The 14,795-nt window shown below is 44.0% G+C and overlaps 1 protein-coding gene across 1 annotated transcript in view; it reads left to right on the top strand.

Annotated features, from left to right (window-relative positions):
- The window catches only part of LOC134381638 (protocadherin-8-like), a 133,948-nt gene extending 120,585 nt beyond the window's left edge, over window positions 1-13,363 (top strand). The window contains 3 exon segments of the mRNA XM_063101531.1: window positions 10,908-10,957; window positions 11,399-13,188; window positions 13,191-13,363. Of these exon segments, the coding sequence (XP_062957601.1) occupies window positions 10,908-10,957; window positions 11,399-13,188; window positions 13,191-13,363 (2,013 nt within the window).
- Window positions 13,364-14,795: the final 1,432 nt, after the last annotated feature.

The raw sequence follows: 14,795 nt of genomic DNA, 5'->3' as shown, positions 1-14,795 counted from the left end.
GAACTAAGAGGATAAGAATAGGCCACATTCGAAAGCAGGATATAGACAATATTGACAAATATCATTTTTGTTTTTTATATACATCTATGTATGTATGTATCTATATATGTATATATCTTTATATACACATGTGTATCTCTATGTACATATGTGTATTTCTACATATATATGTATCTCCCTCAACTGTCTCCCTCTCCCTTCCTCTCTATCTCTATATGAGGCTACTTCAAAAAGTTCTTGGAAAAATAGAATTAAAAAATAATATTAATCTTTCCGTGAACTTTTTGAAGTACCCTCACATATATATGTATGTATATGTACATATGGGGGTACTTCAAAAAGTTCTTGGAAAGATTTGTATTAGTTGTTAATTCTATTTTTCCACAAACTTTTTGCAGTACCCTTGTGTGTGTGTGTGTGTGTGTGTGTGTGTGTGTGTGTGTGTGTGTGTGTGTGTATAAAAAACCAAAATGCTGACAGCTGCTATGTTTAAATAGTGGAATTTTAGATTTTTTTTTTTTTTTAATGTGAGGTTTTCTGTGGTTTTCACATTGAGCATGCATTACATGGGTTATAAAGGCCGGGGCTGGGGGGGTGGTGTAAAGAAAAAAGAATCTTTTTACCAAAATATAACAAATTTAATTGTGATCTGCTAATTTTAAAGAAAAAGGCTATACTAATATAGAAATAAAAGAAAGAAGAAATTAAATATTGAGGAAGTCTTGTTCCTTTACAGTGTGCATTTTATAATATATGCTACAGTTGCACATCTCGTTATGCTGATGCATAAATGGTTATGATTACTCTTTAAAACTGTATGTGAGCCAATTATTTAGTAGATGAGTGACTGTATATACTTTATAGCTCCTACTCAAATAGGATGTGAAGCAGAGGGACATTCTAAAGATGACATCTAGCGGTTGCTGTGGTAACCTTACAGACTACCCGTTAGTGATATTTTATGTCAGTTTCTAGAGTTGAAATTGGCATATTCTTAGCTTTAACATACAGAAAAGAGGCAATAACTGGTGGTTATTAACCCTTGCAGATCATACTTGTGATAACTATTTAGCTTTAGAGTGAGTAGTGGATAATGATTTAGCTTTAAGGAGAAAACAATAGAGGTGTTGAAGAGCAGCCCTAAAACAATTGAAGGAATCTAAAACCTGTGTTAGAATTTTCATGGCAACCTTAAAGAACTGTCACTCACTCCAGCTAATAATAAAAGTTAATGTTTGTTATAGAGTACTTTACAGTGTAACAGGCACAGTGCTAAATGCTTTATATCACCATCTCATTTACATCTGTTCCCTGACTTAAACCTTACAGTAGTCCTGCAAAGTAGTATTATCATTGCTATTTTATAAAAGAGAACAAAACTGAGATGTAGAGAATTTAGGTGCATTGCCCAAAGCCACATTATTAGGACATGGTGGTTGCAGGATTCAAACCCAAAACAGCTACCCATACTCTTCCCCAATGCTTCATCAGTGTCCAGGTGGTTGCCATGACACATGGTCTGGGTCTATTACAGATGTGCCCTTTTAAGGGAGACACTCTGCAGCAATGCTGGCTTATGCAGTCCAGTCTTAATCAACCAAATTCATTAAACAACAGCCACCATGAGTATGGCACTGTTGTGATTTCTAAAAGTATGATGGACCCTTCTTATGACACTAAAATATTGAACTAAAGTTACAAGAATATTTGTAACTTTTGCAGTTGTTCCATATCGTAATTTTATTTGGAAGCCTAGCTCTAAGTTAAGGTGGAATGGCTAAATGGTGTAAGTCTGGTAAATGTGCTGTGAGCTGTGTGGTAGGAGAGATGCATACCACTGAGGCAGTAAGAGGACATTTCTCCAAAGAGCTGACCTTTGAATAACCTCTAAAGCCTAGCTCCTCAGAGAGCAGCTATGGAGGTGAAGCAATAGCTCACTTGTTTGAAGTGAAGAATCTTAGGCCCTACCCTAGATTTACTGGATAGAATCTGCAATTTAAAAAGATCCTCATATGATGTGCAGACACATTGAAGTTTGAAAAGCAGTGCCTTAAAGGATGTATAGCATTTCAACAGCATATGCAAGGGGAAGAGCACTGCAGGCACAGGGAACAGCATGAGCAAAGGCACAGAGGTAGGAATGAATAAAGCAGTCCCAGAGAAATATCATATCTGGCTGAGCTGTAGCATAAACTGGCATGGAAGATGGTGAATAGTGGCTGAATTCATGGAGGGTCTAAGAGCTATATCTTGTTCAAGAGGTAATGTGGATAACTAAATGTTTTTGATCAAGAGATGATGTAATGATGATTATTTAATAGATTCTTAAAATTTATAAAGTATTTAAACTTTGTGATAAATTTAGAATTTCACCTTTGGGTAAGATGTAACTCCACATATTTCCTTCAGTCTTCACATTATCAAACAAATCTATTATTAATAGTCATTAAGTTTATGGAGGTCATTAAAAGAGAATGGAGTAAATCCTGGAGGCAGACAGGAACACTTGAGAATTCTACACCTGTCACCCATTCACTGCTAAGGATTTGGTAGTTAAATTGATCTAGGCTATCTAAAAGTTCACACAACCTTGTCCATCACAAGGAGGTGGAACAAGCAGATGAAGTCCTGTCCCACTGTATTTTGCATGGGTCAGCCTCTCTTTTGCTTTCTCAGTCTGAGAAGGGCTCCCAAATCCCTTCCCCCAAGCTCCTTTGTTGACGAATCTGTAAGACACAGAAGCTATATTGTAAAGCTGTCGGCTTTCCTGAATAAAGCAACCAGGAATAAGAGAAACAGATAAGAGGTGCATTCTCAGGCATGAGGGGGAGGCTTGTCTTCCTTGGATTAAAAGGAGAAAGGAAGAAGATTTAGGAAGGGTGGGTGAGTCCACTGAACGGAGTCTTCATGTGCAGGCTGACAGCAGTGTTACAGACACAAAATGAGTCAACAAAGACATCCAATGACTGGTTGCGACACAAAAATGAGGAAGGGCTTAGTTCAGCTGGACACAGGACGCTTCATATCAGGGCTGGTTGCAGCTATCAAGGAATGTTAGCTAGGGGGAAAAGAGAAAAGGTAAATAACTAAAATTTTTGCTGCTGTACCTTGGGACTTGCTAACATTCTTTGTATCCACAGTTGGTAACTTAACCAGTTCCCTTAAGGAAGATCAAAGACTGATGTAATTGCTGGGCCTTGCAACAAATCAGATCTGAGGAAGATTTGCATTGCTCTCAGACAGGGCTGGGTATAATTGCTCATGATCTGACAACCTATGTGACGCATTTAACTTTCCCCAACACATCTGATGAGAGACAACTGTAATCAAAACACCCATCTGGAAAAGGGAAAACCACAAACAATGGCCATTGTCCATAGCATATGAGCATATCCCGTTGGCCAGAAGATGCAAGGATTCCCTATCTGACTGAGGAGTTTGTTCCGACATGAGCCAATGTGGCCTTCTCAGATTCTGGCCACAACAGTGGTCTTTTTAAGCCTTTGTCCTTTGTGACCACATCTGAGCTCGCATTAGAGATGATATTCCAGGGGCTTTACCAATGTAATAGGCCAGTTTTTAAATTGGGGGTTCAGCTGTCACAATTTCTTATTTGCCTGGTAAAAGTGTATTTTATTTTTAAAGTTTGGACTTTTTTTTTGGACACATTGTAATTGTACATACTTATGGAGAACAGTCTGATGTCTTGATACATGTATATGTTGTATAATGATTGGGTCAGGGTAGTTAATGTATCCATCACCTCATGCACTTATAATTTCTTTGTGGTGAAAACATTCAAAGGCCTCTCCTCTAGCTTTTATGCAATATACAAAACTTAACTGTTAACCATAGTCACCCTACTGGGTCACAGAACACCAGAACTTATTTCTCCTATTTAATTGTAATTTTGTACCCGTTGGCCAACCTCTCCCTATTTTCCCTCCCCCTGTCCACTCCCCAGTCTCTGGTAACCACTGTTTTGCATTTGATAACTTCACAATCAAAGCAGGAGATAGTGTTGAAGTTTGCCCCCAGCCTAGGGATTTCCATCTCCAAGAAACAGGCCTAGATGATTTGTTCATGCACTTAGCTCTCACCTTAAATGCCTTCCACCTGGGCCTCTTCAAGACCATTCAGAATAATTTCTTGGAGTGGGAGCCACAGCTAATCTATTCCTTTGCTGCCAGGTTGCATCCCAGAGGATGGCTTTTTGCCATGAAAAAAAAAAACAAACAAAAAAAACTGTCAGTTTTCTTAAGTTAGATATGCCAGACTACAGGGGAGTTTCGGGGGGAAAGGGTTGCTCAAGGATGTATGAGAACTCCTTCTTATCTCCTTGATTATTTTTTGCCTTTGTTTTCTCACACTAACTTTAGTTTGGTAGAGAAAATTTTGCTTTTTCTACCCTTAAAACTCGCCGAGGTTGCCAACTCTCAGCCCTCTTGGATTGTTGACCTCAGTCAGAAAGGGACTATTTTAGTAACATTACATTTTCTTCCTTTTCTGCTTTCAGAGGAACTGTGTTCAATTGGAGACTATTTTTTTCTTATAAATATAGCCAGTGTAGCAGAATCCTTCCAATCCCGGACCCCCCCCACCCCTACTCTCCAGCTTTAATAGACATGTGATCTGACTCCCAAAATATGAGCAATAGTTTACCAGTGGCTGCGCAAACACATAACAAGATTTAAGTCAGCCTTCAACTTAGTATTGGTAGGTCCCCATGGACCTCCTCCCTGGATCTCCTCATCTGATTACTCAGATTACGGTCTGTTACTTATAATTCCTTTCCCAGTTTTGGAGTTCATTATGATCATTAATGGGGCCAGTGACAGAAATCCAATTGCTAATTGCCTTCAGCATAATGGGAGAACTTGGTGTTTCACTTAAATGAAAAGTTCAGTAGGAGATCAGGAATGGTTGTCGCCAAGTGCTCAGTGCCATCTCAGCTTTTCTTTGCAAAATGTTGACTTTCCTCACAGGCAAACACTCCCAACTTGATGGTTTCTCATCCCAGTTTATATCTTCTGAACTCAGAAACACCAGAGGAAAAAATATCTTTTTCTTAGTAATTGCAGCAATAATCCTGGAGCTGATGCCCAATGGCTCTGAATGGCCTCTGCTGGGACACATGCACCTATCTGAATCAATTACTGTAGCTAGGAGGGTGGAATGCTCTAGTTTGCCTAAGCCTGAGTTATGTAGCCATCCTAGCACCAAGGGTAGGATTCTATCATACCCTATCTACATGGATTAATTTGGTGAAAATATGGTTTCTCAAAAGAAAACTGGATGCTGCACAGGCAAAAACAACAAATGTCCTACATGTCCTGATAGGTCAGTGTTAAAACTAACCCAAGAAATAAGTTTTGTTACATATGGCTGGACTGAATCTTAAATATTATTCAATAAGTTTTACTTATTTCAGAAGTTTCATATAATATGTAAGTTCTGTATACTAAGCCTATGATCCTTTAGCCAGTTTTCTAGTTTTGAATTTAGATAATGTTACATGGTAAATATTTCATGGATGTGGTATGGGGGTGGTGGTGGGACACTAACAAGTATTCCACAAATATTACTGAGTCCCTTTTATGTGGTAGGCACTGTACTGAGTACCAGAATACAAATTTGATGAAGACATGATTCATACCCTGGAAGGACTCATAATGGGGGTAAGAAACATACCTTTAAATAAATAAATCACAGTGTAATGTACAAATGCCTATAACAAAGTTCACACTCTTGAGATCCCACAAAGTGCTAGGTACTGGGCTTTTTGGTCTTTACCCATTTTCTTACTTCAACTTCAAAGCAACCCCTCAAGGTAAGCATTCTTCCCTGAAGACACTGAGGTTTGGAGAGGTGGTGTCTTCTGTCTTTGGTCATCCAGCTAGTGAGTAGCAGGAACATTTGAGATTCTATGTGTAAATACTGTATTTGTCAATATTTGGAAATACTGAGAAAGCATGGCCATGATTTAAGCCATCCAATAGCTTCAGAATCACTTATTTGTTCCAACTTTTCCATTCCTTGAACTTAATTGTCATGAAGTCAAACCAATTCTTTCTTTGCCATGCTCCTCAGGTTTTCACCCAATACTTCTTCCTCGTCATTGTCTTGGCCTTGAACATCTTGTACTTCAATTGCAGGGGCACCATAACTGGCCTTCTCCTTGCTTCCAGTCTCTCTTTCATTCTGTTACCAGGTGGGTTTTGAGGTAAGCAGAAGTTGTATACCATGCAATACGGCCTTGATCCTTCAATTGATAAGTATTTATTACAAGCCAGTCATTGTGCTTGATGCTGGTTTTAAAGCTTCAAGTAAAACACAGTCTTTTTTTGAGGGTTTCATCAAAGTTTAGGGAAGGCAATCATTATATTATTTATTATAATAAAATACACATCAACAATCCGTTGCTCCACAAACCTCAATGCTTTGTTACCTTAAAAGTCTTGACATTCTTGATCTTAGCTTCCAGGTCTTCCTCAACTGAGTCACTCATTCAAACTTGTCACACATATTGTCCAACCATCATTTCCACCAACTGGTATGCCCAGTCCCTGTAAAAGGCTCTGAGTCTACCTTCTCCAAATCTTGTTCACATCACTCCCAGGTCTCTCCACCCCTGGTAATTCTGGGTGACTGTAATCTTATCTGTAAACTCTGAGATCACTTCTCATTTGTACTTGATGTAAATTCCTCTGTGTCATTTGACACTTATGACCTTCTCTAAACTGATAGCTTTATTTTTTAGATGTTTAAATATTTTCTAACAAAGCTGTGCGCTTTATTGTATTACCAATACTGGACCAAATATCTGTTGATAAAGGGCCTGAAAGTGCCCTAATTACTGGTGGATATAAGCTTTTTTTTTTTTTTTTTTTTTTCACAGTGGGAACAGCAGGGTTCAGCTAAGAGGAAAAGAGATGAGGATAAAATAGGCACAGATGGAAAAATTTCTTCTCCGTCTTTATTCTTTTATTCTTCCCTTGCTTAGCTACATCTTCTGTTGGGGGTGGGAAGCCTTCTCCCTTCAGGGTAGAGGGACACAAAGTATGGATCCTTGAGCCAATGACTGAAGGTCAGTTATCCTAGTCAATCTCACTGGCTCACTTGGGATTTGAGGCATCAGTGAACAAAAATGGTAAAATGTTTCCCATCTTTGTTGATTTAATTTCCTTCATGCAGAGATATTGATAAAATCAGTAGTTTAAGAACTAGTTTTATAGAGTATTTGGAGATTATATAGTTTTGATAATATCTTTATTAACATAATGATCCTTATGGGAAACTTTTTAAAGTGAAGATTACATCATTAAACTCCTTATTTTATGTTAAGAAGAACTTGTGATTAGTACTGGTACTCTACAGTGGTTTTCTGTGATTTTCTCTGGGTTAAATACTTAACTAGTTGATAAAATATCACTTATTTCTAAGCTACATTTGTAGTTGGTATTTTGCCTGACTTCAGGGCTGAATTAATTTTCCTGAAATGACTTTACAGAAAAGAGTAACAATTGCTGATAACTTTTCTTATAAATGGCTGCATAGTCAAGACCTACTAACAAATTGATTATGCAATGGGGTAAAAGGAATATGAGATAATGATACTTCTTATGAGATAACCTAAAACCATTTCTCTCTGTTTTGGGGGCTCATACTGCTGAAGATGGCCTTTATTTTTATTTTTTCAAGGCACAATATAAAAAAAATTTTTTAAAAGCTGTTAGGTTGATTTGTTTTCTTTCAAAGTCTTAATAGCTTCAATTTCTGGAACTCACTCCTTGAAGACAGCAACATTGCACTTGATAATATTTTTCTCATTTGTCTCCAGAATGTTTGTTCAGTTGAGAAATGAAAATGGGTCTCAGTATAGTACATAGAGTGATTTGTACTAAATGACACCAAAACTGTTTCTGGACTAGGGAAATATTAGTTCAGGATCTTATAAAAGTTAATGCTTACTCTGACACATGGACACAGTAATCCAGCCAAATTTGTACATTAGGAACTTTCCTGTGACTTGATTTTTTTCTAAACATATGTGTAGGGCTAGGGCTAGGGTATGGAGTTCACAGACCCGCCGAGCCCATTCACAAACCCTTCATATGCCGGTCTACAAGCTAGGTAACAGGAAAAGGTTCTTGGAGCCTTGGATGAAGAAAGAATAGTCTTTATTCAGCACACACACATCTCAGAGCTAGGCAGTCCAAACAGAAACTGAGCAGCTGCCAGCAAAGTAAATATGCTCTACTTTTAGATGTGAGCTCTGCCCAGCAGCAGTTCAGAGCTGCTGCTCACACACTCTGAAGAACACACAAGAAAAGCAACAAGCTAAAAGTACTTGGGCACACATGCACAGTAACTCCACCCCTACACAACTTGTTTACAAAGAATGTGCTGCACCACCCCCAACTGGACCTGAGGCAAGGGTGCCTGACTAAACTACTCTATTTTCCTCACAATGTTATTAGATTTATGTAATAGGAAAGGGGAAATATGCAAATGCACAGACACTATTCTGAATTAGGGGGCCAATTTTTTCCATGTTGTTGGTGAAAGTTACTAGTTTACATACAGTGTACTCTAGTGTGTAAAAGAACACATTGTTGTTATATGTTTAGCAAAATAGAAAATCTTTTATTTAAATGATTGGAAGGTAAATCCTGTTTGACAAATCTGTTTTCTTAACATTTATGGGGAACACTAACATGTCTGGTGCTTTTGTTTTAGGAACAAAAATAAACTCTGTAGGGAGTTCACCAAAATTCTCCCCTTTTAAAACCAAACGGAGAAAGAGGAACAAATTGCTGCTTTATCCACATTTTGGTTTTCCTGTGGTGGTGGTATCCCACTTGACTCTCTTTGTTCTGCTTTATGTTTGACTCCAACAAAGATCAAAGTACACTTTTTGGACTTATAGTTTGGCAATATGCTGGCAAATGGGAAAACAAGCAACATAAAACACATTTCTGCCACAGTGCTTTTAATATTGAGACACATTTCTATCTAACAGAGAAAACAGAATGGAACATGAGTGTACCAGCAGCTTAGGGCTGTAAACACAGCTTCCCGATGACACATCCCCAGGGGGGACAGATCATACAGTTTCTATATTATTCAGCTTGTCACTCTACTGGCACAAAACTGATTTTTGCCTCAGAAAATTATCTCTTTCCTGAAACTCCAGCTGTCCTTCATTCATAAAGCAGTGTTTTAATAAGGTGCTTATTTACTATGAAACAATGATAGTGCTAATAATGAATCACTAACAATATAAGATACTTCTCATTGTGCATGGTGTACTTGATGCCAAGCAGCTGGAGGGAACGTGGGGGAAGATGCAATCAGGCATTTAAACATCATAGCTGAATGTTTCCAAACATAAGCGGCCAGATGTTTAGCATCGTGGAAGTAATATGTTTGATAGCCTGTCTTTTTCATATTTTATCTGGATCTTTTGATGTTCTGTAGATGGAGCCATGGACTATTCTTCATTTTCAGTATGCTAAACGGTTTTCTGATCATGAATGGCAACAGAATGCTGAAGATTAGCAGAAGCCAGGCCTGGCAGAGATTGTGTGAGATAAGGAAGGAGACAAGAAAGACAGAAGACTTGGATTGTGGTTAAATGGGTCCCTCTTCTGGCTAATGTATATGAAAACATGTACTTTTCAGTTGCAGCAGTTTCAGTTTTTGGTTAAGGGCAATATAGGAATTAAGATGTTGGGTGGAAGGGCCTGATCCTCTTGTCTATCCCTGAGAGCCAGAGTATGAATAATCAGGAGCTTACTTGGGATATTCAGTTATAAGAAAAAAAAAATTGTCTAATATGCCATTGAGGATAATGACTCAAAATGAATCTGGTCTTACTATGCTGAAATAGAGTTGTTCCCTTCCTCAGACTGATGTCTCATCAGGCAAAATTAAAAATCTAGAATAAACAAAATGAAGTTCTTCCTCCTCTTGTAATTTCATAGTACTTTTGTTAAAATAAACTCATACTTCCCAGCATGCTTCTCCAGTACCGGTTACTGGTACTTACAATCAGAGTCATTGCCAAATGCTCCACTAAATTAAAACCTCTGAAAATTAATTATCTCATCAAAGGGAGCTCAGTTTCAGAACTAGATTCATAGATCCTGGCACTAAAATAAATGCCAGATCCCTCTTAAGAGTGAAAGAAAAAATAATCATCTACTGACATGTCCCTGCAGGAATCAATAACATTACAGATCATGCAAGCACCAAGAATAGTCTGGGCATATTAATAACAGCCTGCTTGCTGATCCAAGATGACTAGTTAAAGAGCACTCTGCACTGATGATGACTCCCTGCATGAGGAATAATGTCATCATTAAAATGTGGGACTGTTCAGCATTTAGAACACTTCACACATAAAGAGAACTTAACACGAGACTATTTATTGTGCTTTAGACAGATGGTTTAATGTTTCTTTAGCCTTCAGCCTATCAGGCCACCTGTGGTTTTCTTCAGCCAAGGGCTTTTAAAAAATAATTGGTCTATAGCAATTTTCCAACAAGATTGACTACACTATATGTCCCTAAATCTTTTTTCTTACCCTTAACTATCCCTTACCATAATTACTGACATAAAAGGAGATGAAGGGGCTGGAATTTCATCATTAATGGTTTCTTTGCTATAGAAAAGCTATTCAGAAATGATTACTTTGAAAAACAGTTCTTCCCTGATTAGACACTGCCTGACTCTCAAGAAACTGTTCCCCCAGAATCTTTCAATACAGGAAATGACAACCCAACGTAGATACATAACTGTGGGTGGCAAAGGATGCATTGTACTGAGAGCATGTAAGTGTTCATCTTGAAATAGTAAAGGAGAGCAGTTGTGCCTCTGTCTGAGGAATATGTAAATGTGCGTAGGAAGGAATAAAGAGGCTGCGGATCCCCGGCTCTTATTATCGAAGTGAGTGGTGAGTACGATGAAAAGGCAAGCAGGATGTATTTTTATAGTGAAAACTTCTGTAGGGATCTTAATGAGCCCCTGCACTGCCCTGGCCACTGTTCAGCTCTCCAGGCCCTCTGTGATTCCTTTTAGGGAATTATGGTGACCCAGAGGCCCAGAGACTCTGTGGATTGGCCTGAATGAATGCTTATTTGCATATTTTTCTGTACGAAGCTTCCCTGGTAGGATTCTGAAGTAGCACGCTTAGGCCTGGGGCAGAGAAAAACGATTATACAGCACAGAGAGATTAGTGATGAGATGTTTTAAGAAGTTAAGTGTCTCCTGACTGCGCACTTGGGAGAGCTTGACTGGGCTGAAAGTGTGAGCACAGAGCCCGTGACTGACTTTTTTGTCTGAGGAACAAAGATGTACACTGGAGGCTCAGATTTCCCGCTGACACTTTACGCAGGGTGGGACTGGAGTCCTTGCTGCTTCTGTGGCTGCTGCTAGTGTCAGGGTTTTCCACCGACACTGTCAATTTTCACACCTATGAGGAAGAAGCCCCTGGCACCGTCATCGGTGTTTTGTCCGACCACCTCTCGTTTAACTCCCTGCGCGAGGTGCCAAGACAGTTTGGCCTGATGAAGCAGTTCAACAGCTCTCTGCTCCGGGTGCGCGAAGGCGACGGGCAGCTGACCGTCGGGGACGCGGGCCTGGACCGCGAGCGGCTGTGCGGCCAAGCCCCGCAGTGCGTGCTGGCCTTCGACGTGGTCAGCTTCTCGCAGGAGCAGTTCCGGCTGGTGCACGTGGAGGTGGAGGTGAGGGACGTCAACGACCACGCGCCGCGCTTTCCCCGCGCCCAGATCCCGGTGGAGGTGTCCGAGGGTGCGGCCGTGGGCACGCGCATCCCGCTGGAGGTGCCGGTGGACGAGGACGTCGGCGCCAACGGGCTGCAGAGCGTGCGCCTGGCCGAGCCGCACAGCCCCTTCCGCGTGGAGCTGCAGACCCGCGCGGACGGTGCCCAGTGTGCGGACCTGGTGCTCCTACAGGAGCTGGACCGCGAGAGCCAGGCCGCCTACAGCCTGGAGTTGGTGGCCCAGGACGGTGGCCGCCCGCCGCGCTCTGCCACGGCCGCCCTCAGCGTGCGCGTGCTGGACGCCAATGACCACAGCCCGGCCTTCCCGCAGGGCGCCGTGGCCGAGGTGGAGCTGGCGGAGGACGCGCCCGTGGGCTCGCTGCTGCTCGACCTGGACGCGGCCGACCCCGACGAGGGTCCCAACGCCGACGTGGTATTCGCTTTTGGCACCCGCACCCCGCCCGAGGCGCGCCGCCTCTTCCGGCTCGACCCGCGCTCGGGCCGCCTCACCCTGGCCGGGCCCGTGGACTACGAGCGCCAGGACACCTACGAACTGGATGTCCGGGCGCAGGACCGCGGCCCCGGGCCTCGCACCGCCACCTGCAAGGTCATCGTGCGCGTCCGCGACGTCAATGACAATGCGCCCGACATCGCCATCACCCCGCTGGCCGCCCCGGGCGTGCCGGCCGCCTCGCCCTTCGCCGCCGCCGCCGCCGTGCTCGGGGGGACGGACGCGACCTCGTCGGCCGGGCCCGGGACGCCGGAGGCCGGCGCCACCTCGCTGGTGCCGGAGGGGGCGGCGCCCGAGAGCCTGGTGGCGTTGGTCAGCACCTCGGACAGGGACTCGGGCGCCAACGGGCAGGTGCGCTGCGCCCTCTACGGGCACGAGCACTTCCGGCTGCAGCCGGCCTACGCCGGCAGCTACCTGGTAGTGACCGCGGCGTCACTGGACCGCGAGCGCATCTCCGAGTACAACCTGACCCTGGTGGCCGAGGACCGCGGCGCCCCCCCGCTGCGCACCGTGCGGCCCTACACCGTGCGCGTGGGCGACGAGAACGACAACGCGCCGCTCTTCACGTGGCCGGTCTACGACGTGTCGGTGCGCGAGAACAACCCGCCCGGCGCCTACCTGGCCACGGTGGCCGCCCGGGACCCGGACCTGCGCCGCAACGGCCAGGTCACTTACCGGCTGCTGGAGGCCGAGGTGGGCCGCGCTGGGGGCGCCGTGTCCACCTACGTCTCGGTGGACCCGGGCACCGGAGAGCTGCACGCTCGACGATGCTTTGACCGCGAGGAGCTGGACGAGATGCAGCTGGGGCTGGAGGCGCTCGACGGCGGATCTCCGCCGCTACGGGGCCGGACCATAGCGCGGCTACAGGTGGAAGAGCAGAACGGCCACGCGCCCGCCTGGTGGCCCCGCTACTCTCCAATGGTTCAGCTCGGCTGCCTCTGCTGCAGGGCGCGCTCATGGGCTACCTGTTGACCCGACTGCAGGCAGAAGACGAGGACGAAGGCTCTAACGCTCCTCCGCAGCGACGGCGGCCAAGGGGCGCTAGCGCTGCACCCGGCTCCTGGTGAGCTGTCACTGCAGCGCTGCCTGTCCCCGCAGCCTGCCGGCCCGCTGACGGCGGTCATCGCGGTGCGGGATGGAGGCCAGCCCACCCTTCATGCGCTGCCACACTGCTTCTAGTGCCCGCGAACCCGGCGCCACCTGGCGGAGAAGTGTTGCTGGTGGCACCGCCGCCGCCTCCAGGCCAGGGAGGGGAGGGATCCGCCATGTGGCGCTCAGCGCAGGGAGCAGGACCGCAGGCTGCCCTCTCAGCGCTCTGGTCGGTGTTTTGGCCAGCGACTGCGGCCTTCTGCTAGTGGCCATCGTCACTTTGACTTGTTCCTGCCAAGGCGAGGCTAGCACGCGGAGGGAGAAGCTTTGTGAGAACAGCCCAAGAAGGTTTCAGGCGAGGAGTGACCACGCTGGCCCAAGTCACAGCGTGTTAGGAGCTGACTCTGGGGGCTTCGACTTGAGGTTCTGCGTGGAGACACTGCCGCTTTCCATTTCCACAGAGGTCCGGGAGGTCGAGGATGCGGAGATTTCCCAGTCTGGGGACAGTGGGATGTCTTTGTGCTCCTCTCCTTGGGAGCGGACCAGGGTCCCGTGGGCCAAGGTAGAGCACCCCCAGCACTCTGAGAGTTCTCATGAACATTTAATAGATTTTCATGCCAGGAGCCTTAGGAAAATTCAATGCCTAATCATGTTTGGGATTTCAAATGACTAATTTGGGGGGTGGGGGGATTGTTTGTTTTTTAGTTGAGAAGAAAAATTCTCCATAGATGAGAGCGGAAAGAGACCTGCTACTCAGGTGTGCGTTCTGGTAGGCCCTGTCTGACGCTTTTGCCTGTGGTAACTTCCTTTGGGTCCAGTTTGAGTACAGTCGTCACTCAGGGTTAATGCTACCTTCCTGAAGCACTCCAGGTGAGGGATGTGGCCTGCTCTGCTGGTTTTGATATCTGGGTAAAATATTAACTGCTGCTCTCACCCACCTTTTTAAATAGGGTTCAATCTTATTTCCTTTTTATTCCTCGTCCCTTTGCAGGGAGAATACATCTGCTGCAAGTTTAAGGTAATTTCAGATTATTTATCGTTATCTCTAAGCAATGTGTTTGACATTTTGTACATTTTTGTGGATAACAAAATAATTCTTTCCTTTTCACTCCCAGTACCCATTCAAATACAGATGAATTTAACTTGAAGGACAGTGGGAAAGGAAACAGTGAATTGAATGACAGCAGTTCAGATATCAGTAGAGAGGACTTCAAGAAAGCATCCTTCCAAATGACTGCAAAGCAAGAGGGTAAGTTCAAACCTGTGACTTTGAAGCTTTTTCTCTTAAATTCATAAAAATGCTCATTTGCCTGAATGAATTAAAACAAAACAAACAAAACCCCTAAACAAGTGGGACTAACTATGCATTCATAAAGGGGAGTGTTTCAGTCATTTTGGGCTGCTGTAACA

This window comes from Cynocephalus volans, chromosome 7, assembly GCF_027409185.1.
Source record: "Cynocephalus volans isolate mCynVol1 chromosome 7, mCynVol1.pri, whole genome shotgun sequence".
Lineage (NCBI taxonomy): Eukaryota > Metazoa > Chordata > Mammalia > Dermoptera > Cynocephalidae > Cynocephalus > Cynocephalus volans.
This window is presented reverse-complemented; position numbering and strand designations above follow the sequence as displayed.